The sequence below is a fragment of the Helobdella robusta genome (assembly GCF_000326865.2).
Source record: "Helobdella robusta unplaced genomic scaffold HELROscaffold_107, whole genome shotgun sequence".
Classification (NCBI taxonomy): domain Eukaryota; kingdom Metazoa; phylum Annelida; class Clitellata; order Rhynchobdellida; family Glossiphoniidae; genus Helobdella; species Helobdella robusta.
Genome location: NW_008703606.1, coordinates 244763 through 266398, shown reverse-complemented (window position 1 = coordinate 266398; position 21636 = coordinate 244763). Strand labels below are relative to the sequence as shown.

The 21636-nt window shown below is 30.3% G+C and overlaps 3 protein-coding genes across 3 annotated transcripts; 2 read left to right on the top strand and 1 right to left on the bottom strand.

Annotated features, from left to right (window-relative positions):
* Window positions 1-486: 486 nt before the first annotated feature.
* HELRODRAFT_183440 (hypothetical protein) lies at window positions 487-5599 on the bottom strand (the record flags this gene model as incomplete). Its single annotated transcript, XM_009012474.1, has 12 exons — window positions 487-650; window positions 2307-2516; window positions 2714-2896; window positions 3096-3270; window positions 3384-3528; window positions 3618-3825; window positions 4094-4142; window positions 4496-4623; window positions 4696-4855; window positions 5128-5205; window positions 5273-5427; window positions 5524-5599. 12 exons carry the CDS (start codon window positions 5597-5599, stop codon window positions 487-489), a joined length of 1731 nt encoding a protein of 576 aa, XP_009010722.1.
* Window positions 5600-6610: 1011 nt separating this feature from the next.
* Window positions 6611-10077, top strand: HELRODRAFT_183439 (hypothetical protein; the record flags this gene model as incomplete). Its single annotated transcript, XM_009012473.1, has 4 exons — window positions 6611-6956; window positions 7115-7297; window positions 7451-7627; window positions 9869-10077. The coding sequence occupies 4 exons, from the start codon at window positions 6611-6613 to the stop codon at window positions 10075-10077; spliced, it is 915 nt and encodes a 304-aa protein (XP_009010721.1).
* Window positions 10078-18213: 8136 nt separating this feature from the next.
* On the top strand, window positions 18214-21575 carry HELRODRAFT_183438 (hypothetical protein; the record flags this gene model as incomplete). Its single annotated transcript, XM_009012472.1, has 6 exons — window positions 18214-18423; window positions 18642-18724; window positions 19799-20005; window positions 20081-20220; window positions 20682-20783; window positions 21370-21575. 6 exons carry the CDS (start codon window positions 18214-18216, stop codon window positions 21573-21575), a joined length of 948 nt encoding a protein of 315 aa, XP_009010720.1.
* Between the last annotated feature and the right edge of the window lie 61 nt (window positions 21576-21636).

Sequence of the window (21636 nt, the reverse complement as noted above, 5' to 3'; positions counted from 1 at the left end):
AATAAAATAAAGCTACTAAAAATCAAAAATCCAACTTATATTTTTTCAATAAACAAATTTAATATCATTATTTATCAACTTTTATTTATCAACTTGGGCAATTTTTTCTTTTTGCTGATAGCGTAAGTTTAGTAGTTTTTTAAGTTCAGTCGTTATTGCTTTTTAAATTTTGTTTTCTCTGATCTGCGGGTCAACTACAATGTTTTTTGGCTAAAAAATCTACAACAATTTTTCAAGAAATATTTTTTTCCACTGGAAAGGTTAAAGTTTTTATCAGTTTTTTTAAAGAATTAAAACACTAGAGGCTTGACCCACAAAGTCAGCACACACAATCATCTTAAATGATAGGCTACGTTATGATACCATCAACTAAATAATAAATATCAAAGAATCAATTTCATCTAACTTTCAAACTTTTCTCAGGCTTTTTTTTATTATTTTCCTTTAAGCATCGCGATTTAAAAAAATGAAAGAAAAGAAAAAAAACTAAACCTTTTCACCGAATTCCGTTGTTATTGTATAAGTGTAGTAGACATCCAACAACTGGTGCAGCCTGTAAACCAGGTAGGTCGTACATCCCAACAACAAAATCGCCCATAAGGATTTCAGGAATATATCGTTTGATTTGAAAAATTTTGATATTCCACGCACTGATGTGTTGTTTCCGTATTTCTTTAATTCAGACTTTATGACTTTATTCATTTTGTTTTTAAAGTCTCTTAATTTTGCAACATAGCTTCATTTTCGCCAATCCGAATGAAGTTACATTTCGAAATTACTTTTAAAACCAATGTTTGAATTGAAATGTTCAAATATTTAAACAAAGTATCTCAGAGACAAGTGAATATTTTAATTGAGATACATGACAGAGACGTTCCTCAGCGCAAGATAATGAAGTTTGTCATTTTCATTTCCACATCACAGTTGATTACAATGAAAGTATTTTTACAAGATATCCAATCATGAGTGAGCACTATAAATAAAAGTTTTTCAAACGGTAAATTCCTACTTGTGGAATACTTTGAAAAATGTTTAAAACATAGACTGATGATATAGGCAGTCATTAGACACGACATAATACAATACAATTTTCCATATTTCGTGAAAATCAGATTGCACGAAATTTAATTGAATAAAAATACTCAATTAACAATTTTAATCATTAACTCTTTGAAAATTAATAAAAATTTTTTTATTAAACATAAAAAACAGTGAATAAATTATTTACATTTTTGTAAAACTTCATTGAAATTTTAAAAGATTTAACACATGGAAGTATCAGAGTTGGAAATTGAGATCAACAGTTTTATAATTAAAGTTATATATGCTTAAGCTTAATGTAAAGTATGTCGAATTAAATATATTCACACACGCCTAGAGTGCTTTCGATCAACTAATTGCATCGGGCTTCCTGTACACAATGCAGTTATTAATTTCCATAGAAACTTTTCTATTTGACAAACTGTTCAATACGCAAATCAATTTGCATCGCATGGAGAAAATGTGTGGAAATTTCATTGTAATAATTCAGAAGTCCGGTTCAACTGAAGCCAACTCGTTAATTAGAAATTATTGAGTTTGTCTTTTATTTATGTTTATTTATTTATTTATTTTATTTATTTATATATGCACAATTTTTCTAACTTGTTGATATCAATTAACTTTTTCATTTTTTTGTTTTTTGACATTAAACATTTCATGGAAATGTTTGTCAAACACTAGCGATAATTGATTCAATAATGTTGTTTTCAATGAACGTCAACAAATTATTCTGAATGAGATGTTTTTTCTAATCATCATTAAAATTTTATTCATCAAAAATTATTTAACATTATTTTATCAATTCATGATTTTTAGATCATAGTTATTATAGTGACATTTTACTAATAACAATGTTAAAGTTAATTACTGAAGAACTAAATGATTAAAGACCAAGACCCAACTTTTCAATGTTAGGCGCTTTTATACACGTTCATATTAATATTATTTTATAAGAAAACTTCATAATGAATAGTTTTTCGTAGTAGTAATTCAGAACTAACCCTTTCAAACATATTAATCTTTAATGCTTTTATTTTAATTTTCTTTTGCTTACCAATTTTACCATCTTACCAAGATGTTTTTTAAAATAATAAATAATAATTTTTGTCATAAAATGGAATAAATACGATAAAATTTTTTCTTCAAATAGTTTATTTAGTGAATGACATGAACCGATTTCATTTTCATATCATTTAACCTGGAAATATTAAAAATCAAACACAATTCAATTCAATGTAATTTAAAATGTTACATTTGAAAACCACCTGAAACGTACGGAGCACACGTTTTGCAGCAGGAATTAATGTAGTCTTTGCAATAGGCTTTTCTAGTATTTTCAGTTTTCAGAGACTCATTGCACCATTGGGCATGCTTATCTTGAGTGCATGCCTCTTTGGGGGCTTGCCATGGTGGGTTGGTGTTTTTGTTGGGCACCGAGGTGTCAGGTCTGCCTGATGTTGCTCGGCTGTCTGTACCTTTCCATGGTAAATTTATGCTACAAAATTATCTTGTTTAAAGTAAATTGAAAAAAAATTGAAATTGAAAATTATTCATTTGAAAATTTAGTTCATTTTCCTACAATTAGAACGATTCTTTCTAATAAAGATAATGAACACCTTAACCGTTGCAGGCAAATTCTTTTAATATGAATGGTTAAAATTTGAAAAACCACCTGAAACATATGGAGCGCACGTTTTACAGCAGTCGTACAAGAATTCATTGCATTTCTCTTTTCTACTTTTCTCATCTTTTAGGATATTTACGCACAACTGAGCATACATATCTTGGATGCACCAATTTTTGGGAAGTTGGCTGTCTGGTGCTGAGTTGTCTGGTTTGCGAGTTGTCTCGTTTTCTGTACATTTTCATGAATAATTCGGAATATAAAACCATTACATTCAGTATCATAAGTTTTTTTTCATCTTTAACATTTATTTTATTTAAAATTAATCCTGAGTTTCATTAAAATTAGAATGATGTTACCGGGAAATTACAAAAAAATATTAGCTTTGCAGTGAAAAAAAACAACAGATAATAATCCTACTCAACCAGACCTTTGAAATCAGGCTTGATAGAGTTGCTGACACATCTTTCATTCAGGCACCACATCTTGTCACCGCACGGCGTACCAGGCAGAACATTCGAGCGAGCAGCGGTACAGCCATCATTACGCAAATCACAATAAAATTTTTTACAACTATTTTCAGAGCTGTTAGTTGAACCTTTCGGCTTATTGAAAATGGTAGAAATTTGAAGATGGTTTTAAAATTTGTTCAGGATATAGAAGTTACAATTTGAAATCATAAAGACAAAAGTAAAATCTTAAAACTGATAATACTAACAAGACATGAAATAACATTGGGACCATATAACATTTGGCACTGAATATCCAGAGAATATTTGGTTCTCGGCAAAACATTCACATGCTTCATCAGGTCTTCGTTGTTGCTGTTTGTTCTTGATTTCAACATGCAATTTTGTCCTATGCTGATAATTGTAAAACAGTTAATCTCAAATTATTTCAGAGGACAAATTTATTATAAAAAAAATTGAAATAATTTTCTCCGAAAATTCACCTGTCTAATTTGTGAGCATAATTCTGGAAATACTCCCTGGAGCAAGAAGAAAATGTGTGGTGGTTATTTCTGCCGAATGAATTGTACCTGGCGGTCATGATGTACCTATACCTGGCAGGACACGTATTTCCTTCCTCTTCGTCGTGAGGTGAACCCAAACTGTTGGAAACATTTGTTTTCGATTTTGAAACTGATTCTAGCAAGCAAACTGTTTTATATTTTGAAAAACGTAATTTTATTTTACAGTTTCTTTTAGAAAATAGTTACAAATTAGAAATGACGTTTTGAAGTACGGACAAAGTTTTAAATAACATTTTTTCTATTGGTAATTACTCAATGAGAAAACATAACAAAAACATTTTTAAATGTAAGATCCATTATCAAATTAACCGCAAATGACTACTACGTTTTTAATGATATTCGGGGATCTCTATGCAGCAACTCAGAACTAGGCTATATTATTTAGAAACGCTTACATATATCCAATCTCATGTGCAGCCACTTGGATAGTAATCTTCTTGTCCCCTGTCGATCACCACACAAACGATTTTTTTACTTTCTAAGTCTCATACCCCGTGCGCCATGTGGGCGAAGTAGTGTTTCAACATCTGGATGGCTTCGTCTTTATTGCGTCGGTTGAAATTTAAAAACCTTTTTTTTTGTAAAAAAAATAGTTTCTATAATTTAGAACAGTTTAGATAATAATTTATTAAGATCTTTAGTGATTAGGTATAATACGAATTATAGTTGAATTTATTGGCTGCGAAAAAGTTGCAAAATTCAAATAGGCAAAAAAAGAAAACTAAAATTTTATTTATAAATTTTTGAAAAATAAAAACCAACTTCTCATAAACGGAGTAATCAATAATAAACAAGACTTCAGCGACCAACTCTGTGACGTCATTGTTGTGTCGCTTGGCACGGTTGAGGTCCTCATCTGCTTCAGAATTTGATAATTTCGGTCCGTTCATGTAAACCGTGTTTGTAGGTGGCTTCAGCACTATATCTGTTTAGAAATTCATTCATTTTTTTTCACAATTTTCTAATTAATAAATTTTAAATCAATTTTGATATTGACCGTTCATGCTTGTCGGCAGTGGCTTCCTAAGGGCCACCACGTATTCTACTCCATTGAGCACAACTGGGTGCTCTTCCAATGTCTCCTTCCTGTCCAATCTGTGCTCCAATGTGTTCGGAAACATGCTGTAACTCTCATTGTCATGTACAAAATCTCCTACCTGATTGTTTTATGTATTTATTCAAAAAAACAGTGCATCAATCAATCAATCAAATCAATTTATTTTTATCATGCAGAAATGTTCAACGGTGCTTTTCAATAAATATTGCAAGCAGATCGTTCTTGAGATCCGCTCTGAACATTTATGTGATGACGAAAGAGTTAAAAGGAAAAAAAATTGACAAAAAAAAGCGGATGGATTTTTTTTCAAAATAAGTTACAAAATGCCCACTGAATTTTTCAAATTGAACGTTTGACAAAATTGTTACTTACATATGTGGTTTTGAGGACTCCGTTTTCAATGACTTTAGCAACTATAAACGAGGCAAGATTTCCATAATTCCTAACTAGCTACAATGTTTCAACATTTTAATTTTTGACAAATTTATAATCAAATCTATTTTTCAAGAAGTTTTACCTCCAACTTATTCATATGCCACTGAGTTCCATGGAGATCTTCGAAGACATTAGCATCGATAGCATCAACTTGCTCTCTTGACAGGTGCACGGTGTACTTTGCATTGTTCTTTATTGGCAGACTGAGCTGCAGACTGCTTGGAAAGGAGATGACGACTGAGGGGATGTTTCAAATAAAATTATAAAATATTAATTCTGTGGCGATGTAATCAAAAGTTTTTTGATTCAACTTAAATTTCTTAAGCATCTCACCGTCATCAGCAGTCCTTGCAAAACTTCCAAATAACGTGAAAAAGAGAATGCCGCAAAAATTTCTTAACAAACTCATCTTGTTCAAACTGAATAGATCAACGAAGTAATATGCTACACGCCTATTTAAATAAACAAATGCTCAATAAATTGCGTTACGAAATTTCATCAAACAAATAATTCGCGTTGATAAATATTTGACCAGCTCGCCTATATTGATACAGGTGCATGTTTTTTGTCTGGCATTTTGCAATCTATTTTCGTAATTTTAAAACTTATTTATTTTTTGCTATTTTATTGAAAGTTTGACGCCGATAAATTTCATAACAAGATACAAAACAGATATGTATGAAAGGTGGGTCTGCATTTGACATCGACCATTTCAGCACTGCATCCTGTCGGTGTCTAAATTTGGAAAGAAATCCGGAAATATGAATGTTCTCAACAATGCATCTAATTACTTGCATTCATAGATCATGCAATGCTTTTTCTCGGTACGGTTAATGCTAATTTTTATCCACATTTTTCCGATCAATTATATATATCATACAGAAATATATTTTCCAATTATTTAAAAAAATTTTCGACCAGTTCTAACAATTTTTTCAACAGTCACTAAGTGCATATTGTTTGCTTACAAACAATGCAGAAAAAATTTGTCAATACATCCTTAATGACTGATTCATAAGATTTGTGTTCATTAAAAAGTTTGGAAGTTTATAAATTATTAAAAAATATGTTAGTAAAATTTTTTAAATACAAGCTGCTTATGATCAAATAGAATATTTAATCAAACTTCTAATAATAAAAATAAGTTAAAAGCGCGTTCAAATAACCCAATCGATCCTTAACTTCATCGTTGAAAGGAATTCATTCAATGGTTAAACAATACCATACAAAACAGAATGTAAAAGAATTTTGTCTCAGCCTTCACTAATGGATGTTAATTTATTATAAATAGTTTCATGTATTAGATGGCTTCCCAGTTATATAAAAATATTTCCTGAAGATTTTGTTTCAAGGCATATGCCACAAATTAAAAATATCTGAGCCATAATTTATATTACATTTTGTACAAAATTTAGCTGAAATGTTTTCAATTATTTTCATAATATTAGCAATTGTTTGTTTCACAATTAATTGCTTAACTAATGTAGCAAGCGTTGAGCAAAGAGTATACCACATAGCCAAGAACAGCAACGTTGATGTTATTGATGTGAGACACAACTTCAGCACGTTTCCCAACAAGAGTAATTTAAGAACTGGAGTTCGTTCTCGTATTTCCTGCTCGATCTTCTGCAGTTTGAATAAATTATTTGTCTGTAAAGGGTTTGAATTTGATGAACACTCTAAAGAATGCAAGTTGGTCTCTGGATTCTTGTCAGGTGTTTCTGCTTCTCCCGGTAAAACTGTGGTTCGTTATCGGGTGAAAGAAGGTTGGTTCTTTAAGTTTTAAAAATTATAGGATATATATTTCTCATAATCAATAAATTACAAAAATTTTCAAATTGTAATATATTTATTAATTATATATCTCCAAAAGTAACACTTATTTTGAAAATTTTTAACAAGGTTATGTTTATTTCACATACAGTCTGTCCACCATATGCAAGTTACTCTTGGCTAGTCAAATCTTGCTTAAACTTGAGCCTAATATCTTTCACCTGGTCAAATGCCAGAGACGCGTGTAACAATATGCCTTTGAAGTTTCATCCTATAACACTCGACACTCCTGATGCGAATTTGGCTCTGAAACTTTTTTTAGAACCCCTCTCTCGTTAGTATAGTTATTTTATATTTTCTAGTATATCGCATCCATTTTACCATTTTATTTGGATTAGAATTGAAGTGCAAGTTTGTTTTTAAATAGTTTTTACTTGAACGGCTTTTATTTCAGTACATACAAAACTTTTGAAACTAAATCTACCAGCTTCTACTTACACAAGTGGTAATGATTGGAAAATTTGGACATCAGGAAGAACAGTTTCTAACATTAAACTTTCTGAATTCACTTGGCAGCCATACTCAAATGGTACAACTTTTTCATTTTCTGGCTATCAAAACTGGTCTTCAGGTCAACCGGATAATTTTGACGTAAATTTATATGGTTAGTTTTAAAACACTTCATTTTTATTTTAAAAATAAGATCTTAACATTGCCTTGATATTTGCTCGCTGTCTGATTCTTTCATGAATTGACATTTTCGACACATTGCTCTGAACCCAAGAATATATTGGCTAAACCTGCACATCCATCGGCATCATGAACTCTGGCATAATGTAGTGTTCGCAAATAAGTTCGAAGTTGTACACATTTTGGAACTGGATAACATTTTTATTATTTTTGCTATTATCGTGTGTTATAGTATTCTTAAGTTAGTCAGTATAGTTATAAATGATAAATTTGCAAATAAGTTATAAAATGAAACATTGAGTAGAATGTGAGTTGATAGTGGCCTAACCATGGATATAATGGATATGGCATAAAAATTATTACCTGTCTAATAATTTTTCCTAGTTCTATGGAATAAACAGTACATAATTTGGTGCGTCTTTTTGTTATGAGTACGAATCTCTTACTTTGCCAGCAATCAAACGTCTTACTATCTTATTGTTAATCTTTAAACAAATTTTTCAATTAAATGTCAATAAATTGACGACAAAAAGCATCTAGGACGATATTAGCTAAATAAACGGTTAAAATTGATTGTTTACTTTGACTTAAATTCACCTTTCAACAATTATGTAACAATGTTGTTTGAAACAATATATATATATATTTACAATATTCAATAAATTCTACCAAATGTTTGGCGTTAATATGTTTGTAGTTCGTTTTTTCGATTTTTCTTACTAAAGTTTTTTGGAGAACGTTTAGTTTATTAAAATTCAAAATAAACTTATTTTTCGAATTCATGCTGCAAATAAGGCAAATCATCATCAGTGCAATTTGATTTATATAGGGAAATATTCACTTTGTGAAAGTGAACTTAGATGGAAATTAGGTGTCATATTTCTTTATTCATATTTCTTCGTTGGTTTCCTTTTCTTCATCGATAGCATCATATTCCTCTTTGTCACTATTTACAATGCTAGTTTTTATTACTTCTTTTTTTCATTGTTGAATAAGCGCCGGGTTGGGAGTGAGGTTGTCATTTTTTTGTTGTATTTTTCGTTTATTGATGTCAATTAGGACTACTTCTGCAATTTTAAGATGCGTGTAGTTGGTGCTCTGGTATATTACTTTGATGTTGCTGTCTAGGATTTCACGGTTTATAGTGGTTGAGTGTGTTGAGTCCAAATGAGATTTGATAGCACCACTCTGTTTATGCATCGTAAGCCTTCTTTCTGCACCAATCTGTTTATGCATCGTAAGCCTTCTTTCTAGTCAGTGAGGTAGTAGTAATCCCGATGGGAAAAAACGAACTACAAACCTATAAACGCCAGACATTCGGTAGAATTTATAGAATATTGTAAATATATATATATATATATATATATATATATATATATATATATTCTTTTGTACAGTCGTTTGGACGGTTGATATTGTCGTTTCGTCAGTTATTTTTGGTGTTTTCGTCGTTAAAAGTAATCGTTTATTGATATTTTTTTTGAATAGATTAACATAATTAAATTTTTGAATAATTCATTATTTTAGTGAAATTTGATAATATATTGTCTGTAAATTGCTGTCACGTGATAGGAATTTCCCTGCTAGTAAGCGTAATTAATTATAATAATAAATTCAATAATGTCGTCCGGTAGTCGCTACTGCTGTACGAAGTGTACAATAAAAGTTCCAAGTAAAGATTTGTTGTCATGCACTTGTTGCAAGACTTTTGTTCACAATAAATGTGAAACTAACGATGATATTCTTGAAATTTTGAGAAGTGTTAAAGGTTTAAAATGGTTTTGTCAACGTTGTGTTGATTTGTCTCAAGATGTTAGTTCCTTGGCTAAGTCAATGGATGCGTCTAAAAATGAATTTGTTGCTTAACTAAATGAAATAAATGATAGTAACAGAAAAATAAAACTTGACGTTGATAGCATAAAAATGGTTGTTGACCATAACCAATCTAAACTTGATGAACTTGATCGTTTCGATATTGTTTTACGTGAGGAAATTAAAATTTTTAAAAACGAAATAAAAGAAACATTTTCTAGCATTGTCAGCAAGGAAGTTAAATAGAATGTTGAAGTAATTAGAAGTGATGTCAAATCAATCCAGAAAACTTTACAAGAAGCTAGTGACGTTAAAGAAAGAGAAACAAATTTATTGATGTTTCGTTTAGCTGAAAGTGATGATGATCGTTCCAATGTTTTGAAAATTTTAAAGCATTTGACAGGAGATGTTTCTGAAAAAAATGTAATCAAAATAATGAGACTGGGAAGGAAATGCGAAACTGTCGTTAGACCCATTTTGATAAAGTTAGATTGCGTTTTACTCAGAGACTCAATAATGAGAAATGTATATAAATTCAAGTCGTTAAAAGAATTTTCACATGTTGGACTGAACTATGATTTAACAAAGGATCAGAGGCAGGAATTTAAATAATTTGTTGATAAAGCTAAAGTTATGGAGCGAGAAGAAAACAATCAAAATTTTTTGTTCAGAGTGAGAGGACAGGTAGGGAGATGGAAGATTGTAAAAATACAGAAAAAACTAGTGTTAATATAAAATATGTCAAGAATTTAGAAATAAATGATAACAATGATAAAGACTGCAACATAATTAATCGTAATTTAACACTAGGTTTATTGAACATTAGATCATTGATTTCTAAAACTGATACGATCTATGATTTGATTCATGATGGGCTAGATATTTTCGTTTTAGTCGAAACTTGGCACCGATCTTCGAATAACATTTCTGTTAAATCATCAATGCCACCAGGATAAAGTTATGTTGATTTTTTAAGGATAAATGATCCTCACCATGGGGGTTTAATTATTTACTTCAGTAATGAATTTAAGTTTAAGAAAATAGATCTGCCAATATTTAGTTCATTTGAAGCACTTGCTGTTAAATTATTTATTAGCAACAAAGATTTTGTTCTATTGGCCCTCTACAGGCCAGGATCAGTTTTAGTTAGTAATTTATTTTTTGAAGAATTTTTATGTTTACTAGAAAATATCACTTCTTTTAGTTTAAATATTATACTTTTTGGGTGATTTCAACATTCACCTTGAGAAACAGGAAGATCGTCATACTGTAAATTTATTGGAAATATTAGAAATGTTTCAATTAAAAAATTTGATCGACGAACCGACTCATGAACATGGAGGTATTCTTGATCTGATTATTTGCTCTCAAGATTTTTAGATTTCAGATATTAAGATTTTTCCCAGTGGGACTTTTTCAGACCATAGTTTAATTCAGGTTAACATACCATTAACTCATAAGCGTCCTAAAATAGTCAAGAAACAAGTTAGATCCTGGAAATACCTAAATGAAAGCAATCTCATTAAATATATACAGACTTCTCCATTATCAAAGTCTTGCCAAAGCAATAATATTAATATTGAGTTTGATATGATGAGTTCTGAACTCAAGAAATTGGCTGTTGCAGTTGCTCCACTTCGTTTTGCAGAAGTCAGATGTGATGTTAATGCTCCATGGTATGATGGTGAATGTAAATCTTTCAAAAGACTTTGTCGAAAGAAAGAAAGGAATTACAGAAAATATCTGACAGAGAAATGTAAAAATGAGTGGATAGCAGCTCTAAAAAATAAATCTAGGCTTTTTTCACAAAAAAGAAACAGTTATTGGAAAAGACTTGTGGCAGACAATAGTGGATCTTCTAAAAATCTATGGAATGTTATTAATAAAGTCCTTTGTAATCAGGTCACTGGTCAGTCATCGAGTGAAATTGTTGGTTAGATTTGTCTCAATTCTTAAAGTTTTTTAATGATAAAGTAAATAAAAGTCTACCAATGTGAGTGATTGTCCGACTATTTGTCAAGCTCAGTACAATGGGAATTGTTCTTTTCCTGACTTTATGCTGTTAACAGAATCTGACGTTAAAAAAATTGTACTCAGTTTGCCATCAAAAACATGTATGATAGATGTCTTTCCGACCCATATTTTAAAGAAATATATTGGTTTATTCATCGTTTTTCTTACCAGCATCTTAAATCTGAGTTTGAGCAGTGGCACATTTTCTAATGGTTTAAGCATGCTATGGTTTATCCGGTTTTAAAAAAAGTGAATATGGATCGAAATGATTTGTCTAGTTATAGACCAATTTCCAACATCTGTTTCATTTCCAAGATATTTGAACGAGTGGTTGCCAAACAGCTCTTGATTCATTTGAATGTAAACAACCTGCTACCAGTTCACCAATCTGGATATCGCCGCTATCATTCAACAGAAACTGCACTGCTTTATGTGTTTTCTGAGTTGTTTGTTGCTTTGGACAAACAACATGTGGCTCTAGTCGCGTTTTTAGATATGAGTGCGGCATTTGATTGTGTAGACCATCAGATTCTCTTGGAAAAATTGGTTCATGATTATGGTATTTCCGGTACTGTTATCAAGTGGTTCAGATCATATCTGTTTGACAGAAAGCAACAAGTAGTTTTCAATAATGTGTTATCTAATGAAACGGTTTTGACATCAGGAGTGCCACAAGGTTCAGTGCTTGGGCCTATTCTTTTTATCATGTATACTGCTGAAGTTTTTAAAGTAATTGGTAATTTCGGCTTTAAATATCATGCCTATGCTGATGATATTCAGATTATAGTTAGTAATATGCCAGAATTACTGCAATCTGAAATCAACAAACTTGTAACCTGCCTAAATAACATTGATAATTGGATGTCAAACAATGGTCTTTGTTTAAATCAGCAGAAGTCAAAATTTGTTCCAATAGGTACATGGCAGCAGCTGATGAAACTTAATATCGATTCAGTGAAAATAGGAGATGTTAAAATAGAATTTAGTGACAAAGCAACTAATCTGGTTTTCATTCTTGATTCTAGATTATCAATGCATGATCATATAAAGATGATAACAAATTCTTGCTCTGGACAGATTCGAGAACTCTATAAACTCCGTAAGTCATTAGATAAATCTGCTATTCATACCTTGGTGCATGCATTGGTTCATTCACGATTGGACTATTGCAATGGTTTGTTTTACGGTTTGCCAAATAGGTCTATTTCTGCAATTCAATCTATTCAGAATAGAGCAGCCAAATTGATTGTTGGAGGTCTCAAATTTAACCATGTTACTCCAATTCTTAAGAGCCTTCATTGGCTTACTATAAAGAAAAGAATTAAATATAAAATATGTATTTTAATGTATAAAACTGTGCATGGCTTGTTAACAAGTTATTTGATAAAAAAATAAAAGAAAAGTCTATCATGATGAGTAATATGAACCTTAGATCAGATGATGGCATTTTGCTGGTTGTACCTGATGTCAATCTGCAGATAGCATCAAGAGATTTTGCAGTGTCTGGACCAATGGTTTGGAACAGCTTACCGAGATCTTTTAGAACTAAAGATTTGAAACTTGATGATTTTAAAAAGAAACTTAAAACTTACTTATTTTCGCTTTGATTTTGTTGTTAAGTGAATAATTATTTGTTTGTTACAACCGCCATTGACTGTACTTTTTTCTTTTTTGACTTTGTTTGATTATAGATAGCGCTTTAGAAAACATTTTGATTTTAATTAGCGCTTATAAATGTTTCATTAATAATAATAATAAAAAATACATAGATTGTCTGCCATATTCATATTATATATATCCATGGGCCTAACCAAGGAGAGGTAGGAATAAAGGAACTTATATTCATCCATATATGAATATTATTTAGGAACCATGTACGATAACGAAAGAATTTAAAATAATTTGTTGAAAAATGAATTTGACTCAAACCGCACTCCGAACTTGCGTTTTGAGTGTTTAAAAAATAAAAATTTCAGGCTGTTTGCATCCGTTTATTACCACTTTCGAATGGGACGATGTGAAATGTGACAAAAAATTTTATGTCATCTGTCAACTTGATCTCTATTGAGACAGACGGAATTTTATCATCGAGAATGTTTCAAAGTTAACAAAACATTCATGATGCAAATTTATGGTTATTTTTGCTCTTTTTGCTATACTTTGTGTTTGTGAACTCTTGAAAATTATTACTATATGTTATTCAACATTTGCAGATTAAATGTGAGTCATGACACTGCTTCTTAGCTGACAATTAATATTAATACTTTGTTTTTCCTATGATTGAACCTATTGCTTTTAATGTAAGTGTATGCATTAGAACCAAGCATTTGCATTGTGGGAGTTGTTTTTGCATTTACATGTTATTTCTTCTATATAGTTGTTTTTATTTTTTACGCTTCATTTGTTTGTTTACAAAATTCAACTGAAGAAATTTTTATAACTTTTACGCGGTGTCTTGTTTTCATAATTTTCTGCTAATTCTTGAAACGATTCTTATAATTTTATTAAATCGTTTTCAACGTTTTATTAAATTTATAGAAAAAAATGGATTAATATTAACAGTATCAAATTAATCAATTATTCTAAAATGACAAATATAAAATAACAAAGAACAATTTTCAAGCCAAAATTTACACATACACATTCAAGAAACAAATATACACATAAGACGTTTATTTTCAGACGTTTTTGTTATTATTCTTTATAATGCAACTCAGTCAAACGCAGGTCTGCTAACAAGTTATTCTATATTTGTAATTTAAACATACGGGCCACAAGTCTTAAAAATGATATTAGCTTTCTATGTGTTTAGGACCAACACTTTTGGTAACAAAAAAAACTTTTAAAAAATGATTAAAAAATTGGTTTTTGATTTTGTTGAGCAGCTGCAAAAAAATGTAGAATTGATAATAAAAAAAATTATTAAAATTTTTCAAGTTCTTAGAAACATTTTATTTAACTAGTTTTGGATCAGAGAAAATAGCTGTTAGAATCGGAGTTAAAAGTTCCTTGTTAAAATTTTTAAACATCATCTGAAACTTGGGTGCAGACTCTCTATGGCTACGACTTTGTTATTAACAATACTGCAGCAGTCATATCTGGACATTGTTAAGATACTATTTTGTCATATTTTCACGCATAAAATTGTGAACAAATTTCAACGTTAATTTTTACCGGAATATTTTCTTTGGTGGTGCATTTTGTACCCCAGACGAACGTTACTTAAAAGGTTCAATATAATACACAAGTAACATTATTATTGTTAATAAATGATGTGTATTTTGATGGTATTGAATTTTAGTACATTATCAACATAAATTAGACTTTTTATAAAATAAATTAATAAATAATAATAAATTTTAATAATTAATAATTATAAATATTAATAAACCAATATACGTGATACGAAGCCAACAACGCCTAAAAAATACTTGGGCTTGTAACAAACAAATTGTAATTTGTAACAAAACTTTGGCACTATATATCATAGTATCCAAAAAAGTCTATCACTTTAATCTACAATGCATAATGACAAATCTGTTGATAAACCGAAGATGAAAGTGGCGCCGATAAAAAATCGTTTGGCTTCAATCTAATCTTGTAAAGGGAAGATCATCAGACGGCCGATGGTCTTGTTTTTTAACATGCTTGACACAGCTGTCATTGCTGTTTGTTTCATGATCTGGATAAGCAATAACTCTGATTGGAACAAGTCATCGGAAGCTATACATCTAGCCAATTCATCGCGAATCTCGGGGAATGTCTTGTAGAGTCACTAATTAGGAAATGTTTGGACATTTCTATTTGGCTCAAAAAACCTATCATGAATGTTTATAACCGATTTCTAGAGCTGGATATTGCAATAAGAGAACGTGAAAGACTAGACAATGTAAAGATAACAAAGGAATGTTGTCATCTGTGCCCGCTTGGGCGTGACAGGTAAATACGAAACTTCTGTGACATGTGCTCTAGGCCCGCTCGTCCAGCATATTCTATGAACAGCTCAAAAATACTGTGTGAACAGTGTTTGTCTTGTTTAAATATATAATTTGAAAAAACATTGAACAGCACTTGCATGCGACTTTTTTGACATTTTAAAATATTGATATGAGAATTAAAACCGTACTTATATCGAGTCTGCCAGGGTCTTTTCGTACCACCGTAACCTCGTTTAGTGCCTTGTTTCACTGCATATAAAATGCTTAATACGTGTATTTTAGTTGAAAATTATTTAAATTATATTAAAAAAATTAAATTTGTTAAAATTGATTCATGTATAAAAATTAAATAGGGTTACAAAACGCACCCCAAGTAACAAGAGGGTAACTTTTTATCAAGTACCAACGGAGGGTTGAAAACCTTTGCATAAAAATCTAGCTAGACCGATTTTTAACAATAAAAAATGCTTCCCAATGTGAAAACTCATAAAAATGACAAATGTGCTTTAAGAGATGAGGTGGCTTATAATACGGACAAGAAAGTTTTTTTGAGGCAAAATGATCAGTATGGATTTAATGACAACTTAATTAACTTGTAAAATTAGTAGTAAACCAAATGCTTTTGAATGTTGAAAACTTCCAAGTGCATGGCGTGAAAAGATGAGTTGAGGTTAAAACCTGATAAACATTTCAAAAGTCTCTGTTGATTAATTAGCTTGTGTAATATGTACTGTGACGTTCGTTGTATTGAAAGCTTCCATGGAAGTTAATAAATGCATTGCATACAGACAATCATTTTCAATGATTGCAAGGTACATAATACAGGCAGTTGATCGAGAGAACTTTTATCTCAGTCGTCATCAATGTTTCACGGAGGATCATATACTACAGTGAACACTTGGACTTCATACATTGAAATGAGATTTCACAGAAACAGCGCCTTAGTTAAATCTTAAATAAAACAATCACATGCAGCTAATTCTACACTATTCATTACTTTGTTTTTATAAAATCAATAGTATCTTGAAATCCAACTCAGTTTTTTCACCAAAATGAATTCGAATTTGTTGATTTTGAAAAAATTTCCCGTTAAAAAATTTTTTTTCAACTTGAAATAACTTCCATAAATTATTGTTTGTTAGTACAGTTTGGGACTATATTAAATTTAGAAAATAAAGTAGAAGTTTTTCTGTAACACGAAAGTTGAAAGAATAGTTAAATTACAAATTGATGCATCTTCCTCTTGTCAGGTTTTATTAATTCTTCTAGGTTCTAGAAACATTTTTGTATGTATTTTGTGATTTATTACCATTCTAATAAATAATGTTTATAAGCTCAAAACCAGTAGTAACAACATAATTATCAATAACATTGTAAATTAAAGCAAATTTATTTGTTATTGATAATGCAAGTATAACTAATGCAAGGAGCAGAGAAGTTAATCATTTAGTAGCTTCCATGCGATGTCTGTAGATCGTCTGTGGGTTTATTACTATTATTATTTGCAATATTTACCTGAAAACCAATGCAATTAGTTAATCAAAAGCACTCTCAACTCAACATCAAACTACATGTAGGTAGGTGCATAATATAAACATTCAACAAGCTAGTTTTATTATAACTTGAGATTCTTTGGATCAAATTTCATTTTTACTAAGGGTTAGATTTCATTGAACAACTTTAAAAATAAAAGAACGAAACTGCATTATATAGTATTATATTCAGTTCTTAATTCAGTTAATTCCATTATTTCCGAGTCGGGATTGAACATTCCTGATGAACCGTCTGTCGATTCAAAAATCCCCACGGAGATTAATAACTGCATCGTCTACATGGGACCCAATGTAAATGGTGATCGATAACGTTAAAAGGTATTCGATCAAAAGTGAATGAATTTAAAAGCTATAAATCGTCATCTACCCTTGCATTTCAATCCGTTTCAAGTGTGAATTTTGTTGAGATTTAATTATATTTTTTCAAAATAAAATGATCCAATGAAAAAAAAAGATGGCTGTGCCTCGTTGTATTAATTAAAGGTATATCCCATTACCTTTTACACTGCTAGTAACAGATATTATTTTCAATAAACACTACATAAATTTATAACATCTCTTCATTGATCAATTTAAAAAATACTCGACAACACAACCACAGAGAAGTGAGTGAATACATATGACTGCAAACACAACATAGATTGCATGGGATTGACGGTAACCAGTTTGTGGCAGGTTCGAGTTCTACAATCGCATCACCTACAACATAATATACTTAGATTCAACTCATTTGATGCTAAAATGTTTTTGAAATTATTCGAGTGGTTGGAGTATAAAGTTTATTTTAATTTTTATTTTAAAGTTTGTTTATATGAATAGTTTCTAATTTTTTCTGAAATTACTTTTTCTCTCAACCATTATCTAAGCCCGCTTGTTATGTGGCAAAATTTGTTTAAAGTACATCTCCGTTATTATATTCTGAGATCTCTGATATGTGTATTGTATGTCCTACCTTAATATTTTATTATCTGAAGTAAACCTTGATTTTATTTTCTGTCTATCAGACCTTATTAGATTTTCGGATCATTTTCTTTTTACTCAATCATTAACTATCATTTGTTTGTCTAATTCGATAACTAAAAGAGTAGAATGATAAGAATCTACGTTGTTCATCCTGCTTTTTACTTAATTGAGCATTTTTCCTACTAAAATACCATAAATTAACTTTATTGATAAACACTACTAAAAAAAATTACTAACACAAAGTTGATACAGTGGAGAAATTTTAAAATTTTGAAGACAAAATGAGTGAAATTCTGAAATCAGAATTAAAAAAATACGGGGAAAATACGTCTGTGAGAGGAATTTCAAAGTGTTTCAAAACAAATGATGCCTTCTTGAAAGTGCTCTGGCTGATTTTGTCGTTTGGATCTACGACCTACATGGCGATTAAGCTGTACGCGCTGTTAGAAAACTACTATGAATATCCGATAACTACAGAATTTGGAGAAAAGGTTGGTAGTACTGCGGTGGTTTTTGTTTCAAAATATTTTTAATGTTTAGCTTTTTAGGCTCCGTAGATTTTTATTTCCATTCTTCTTAATTTTATTATAAAGTTATTTTTCGCCAAAAAGACTTAGATTGATTTTATTACAAAAATGAAAAAAAAAATTATTTATTTATTTATTATAATGATGTTTCTCGGCACTCTTCAACAACTCCTCAATCACAGTCTCTCATTGCTAACTTGCCTTTTCCTCCCTCTTCCAATCTCAATCTCTTTGATGTAACCTTTGACCCATCCCGCTCTTTCAGGTCTCACTACCAAAAAAGTTTGCAGTTACTTCATCTACTGCCATTTACTTTCAGTTGATATTGAGTCTGTTATTTTATTTACTCTATATTGTCTTATATAACTTTTTGCTTTTTAACTATATATTTTGATCTACATATAAAATATTAAGCTAATAAGCTAAATAATATTTCAGACTGTTAATTCACATTTGATTGTTTAAGAAAGTTTTAAAAAATTTCATATTGAAACATTTGACCAGCACATTTTTTGCAAAAATGTTGGATAGTTAATAATTTTTTTTTTCAAATAAATTGAACGACAAAACATAAGATGTGTTTGGGAAAAGCTCCACTACACACAAAACGCTCAATAAATGATAGAACTAATAATACAAATTAGTTATATAAAATAAAACTTGAAAACAAATAATATTTTCAAGTTTTTAGGTTTAATGAATATGTTACTAAAATGTGTTGAAATTGAACATTGAAATCATGCAGTTGGAAAATAAAATTTTTTTTAATTATATAGGTAAAGAAATAATAAAAAAAATTTTCTAAAGTTGAAACTATAATTTTCTAAATATTGAGATTTATCAAACTTATAATGAATCTGTAATCCTATTTATTTTTCTCTGAAATTCCAAAAAAAGATAAACCGTAGAGCAATGGAAATATTTTTTACAGTTTAATCATGACATTTCATTCCCGGACATCACAATATGCGACCTGGATCCGTTTGCTGCAGGCGAACCAAGAAAAATGTCCTTGAATGAGTATTTATCCAATTTGACTGATCTCAAGAATAAATATCATAAAATAGATCATAGTATATCATCACAAGTTTTAAAACAACTTTATCTCAATGCAAGTGACTTTGTCTTCTGGGTATATTATAAACTTACAGAAAAACATTCAGACTCCAATTGACTGTTCTGAATTCATAGTTGATTGCAGTTTCTTTGGAGACAACTGGTTGGAATTGGATAGTAAATGTTCCTTAAAAAACTTCACAAAAACTTGGAATGCAAATTATTTCACTTGTTACACGTTAAATACTTCTAATTTCACATTTTCTTTTTCAAACATAATCAGAGGAATGAGTTTGCTACTGAATGTTGGTCCAATCAAAAATACAATGATATCCTACCAGTCTTCTCAATCGAGAGGAGTTAAAGTGAGTGTACACAGTCCTGGAATTCTTGCGGACCTCAAGCGTGGATTCAATGTGGCTCCCGGAACTGAAAATATCGTCGAAATTACTCAAACTGAAAGAAGACGTTTAGATAAACCACACAATAAGTTAGTTTAAATTTAGAAATTAACCACGTTAAAGTGTTATTCATGAAAAAGTTCTGTAACAAAAAAACATCACAGATTGGGTTGCACAATGGCCATGTTTTCTTATGTTAAATACACTCATGATATGTGCAATGAAAATTATCTACAAAAGTTTAAATCCATTGATGCAGGCTGTAAATCACATCTGCTGTTTTGGTCAGGCTCGGAGTTAGAAAGTTTACCGTTTTGTGGAAATTTCAGCTCATTTTTTAACAAAAATTTGAATGATTCAAAAAGCGTGCATGAATTAAAAAAAAAATTTTACATCGGATTTGAAATGTTTATAACACAAAATATAACAACGTATATGATGGTATATTTTCATTATTTATTTTTATCCATTTTCTGCTAAACAGTTCCTAATTATTAAAAGATTTACAGTACATTTTTTCCAGAAAATGTTCAACAAAATGCTTGAAGCCATGTAATGAAATGCTGTACCAATTCTACGTTACGTCAACTGCTTGGCCACAAACTTCCATTCAAATTGATATGTTTAACAGGTTTTTTGTACAAAAACACTGCATGAATTATCCAGAAATTAAACACAGATATACCAACCATCTACATTACTGCAACAATTTTATCAACAACCAATTATCCAATAATCCCATTTCCAATCTAACACAAATGCCAGAATCTTTATTAAAAATAAACTACATTATGAAACAAAACTTTCCTTATTTTCAACAAGATAAAGCTGTTCATACATATGAAACGATGCTCGGATCTGTGGGAGGTATGTTATCACTTTGGTTGGGAATAACAATTGTAAGTGGAGTGGAGATATTAGAACTGGTATATTTGTTGATCAAACGTTGTTGACTGAATAGAAAGCCGACTATCACAGAAGCTGAAAACAAACCCGACGCAGTTGGAAATGAAGATATGGACACTACACTCCCGACAGAATTATAATTTTGTCAAATTTACAATCTCTTTGCAGAAATAATTGTTATTTGTGTTAACGTTTTTATAGTTAGTTTACGCACGGCTTTCGTGCGGCTTATTTATTCTAGTCATGTGCTGTACAATAATACAACGCTGAATATTCTAGGTTTAATTTTATAAAAAAAACTGCTCTAATCGCCAATCTTTATCAATAATGACAAGGTTCACCTTCAAACTACTAAACTAATTAATAGCATATATTGTTATAAATTTTAATGTCCATAATTGGGAGTGTTGTTTTTTAAATAAGATAAGCAGAATTTAGTAGAAATTTCATTAGGCGCGTTTTGAAACCAGCATATCAGACAACGAGGTAGATGCAAAAAATTTAAAATTATGTTTTTATTTCCAAATTGTCTAATTTTTGGCTAAAGTTTCGACAACCGGTAGACCATCACGCCGCCTTCGATGGGTTTACTGCACATGTTACGTGACACTAGGCGAGGATCTTTTTCTATTTAATCCCAACGACAACAACACGGGTTTATTAGCATTTGTAGTCATTTTATTAATTTTTATGACCATTTTGAAAATTGTGAACATTATTTTTTATGTTCAAGTGGATGTTGATTTGAAGTAAAGTTGGCTTTGCTTGTTTTGCAAGATTAATTTATGGAATATTTTATAGTAGGTTTTTGTTT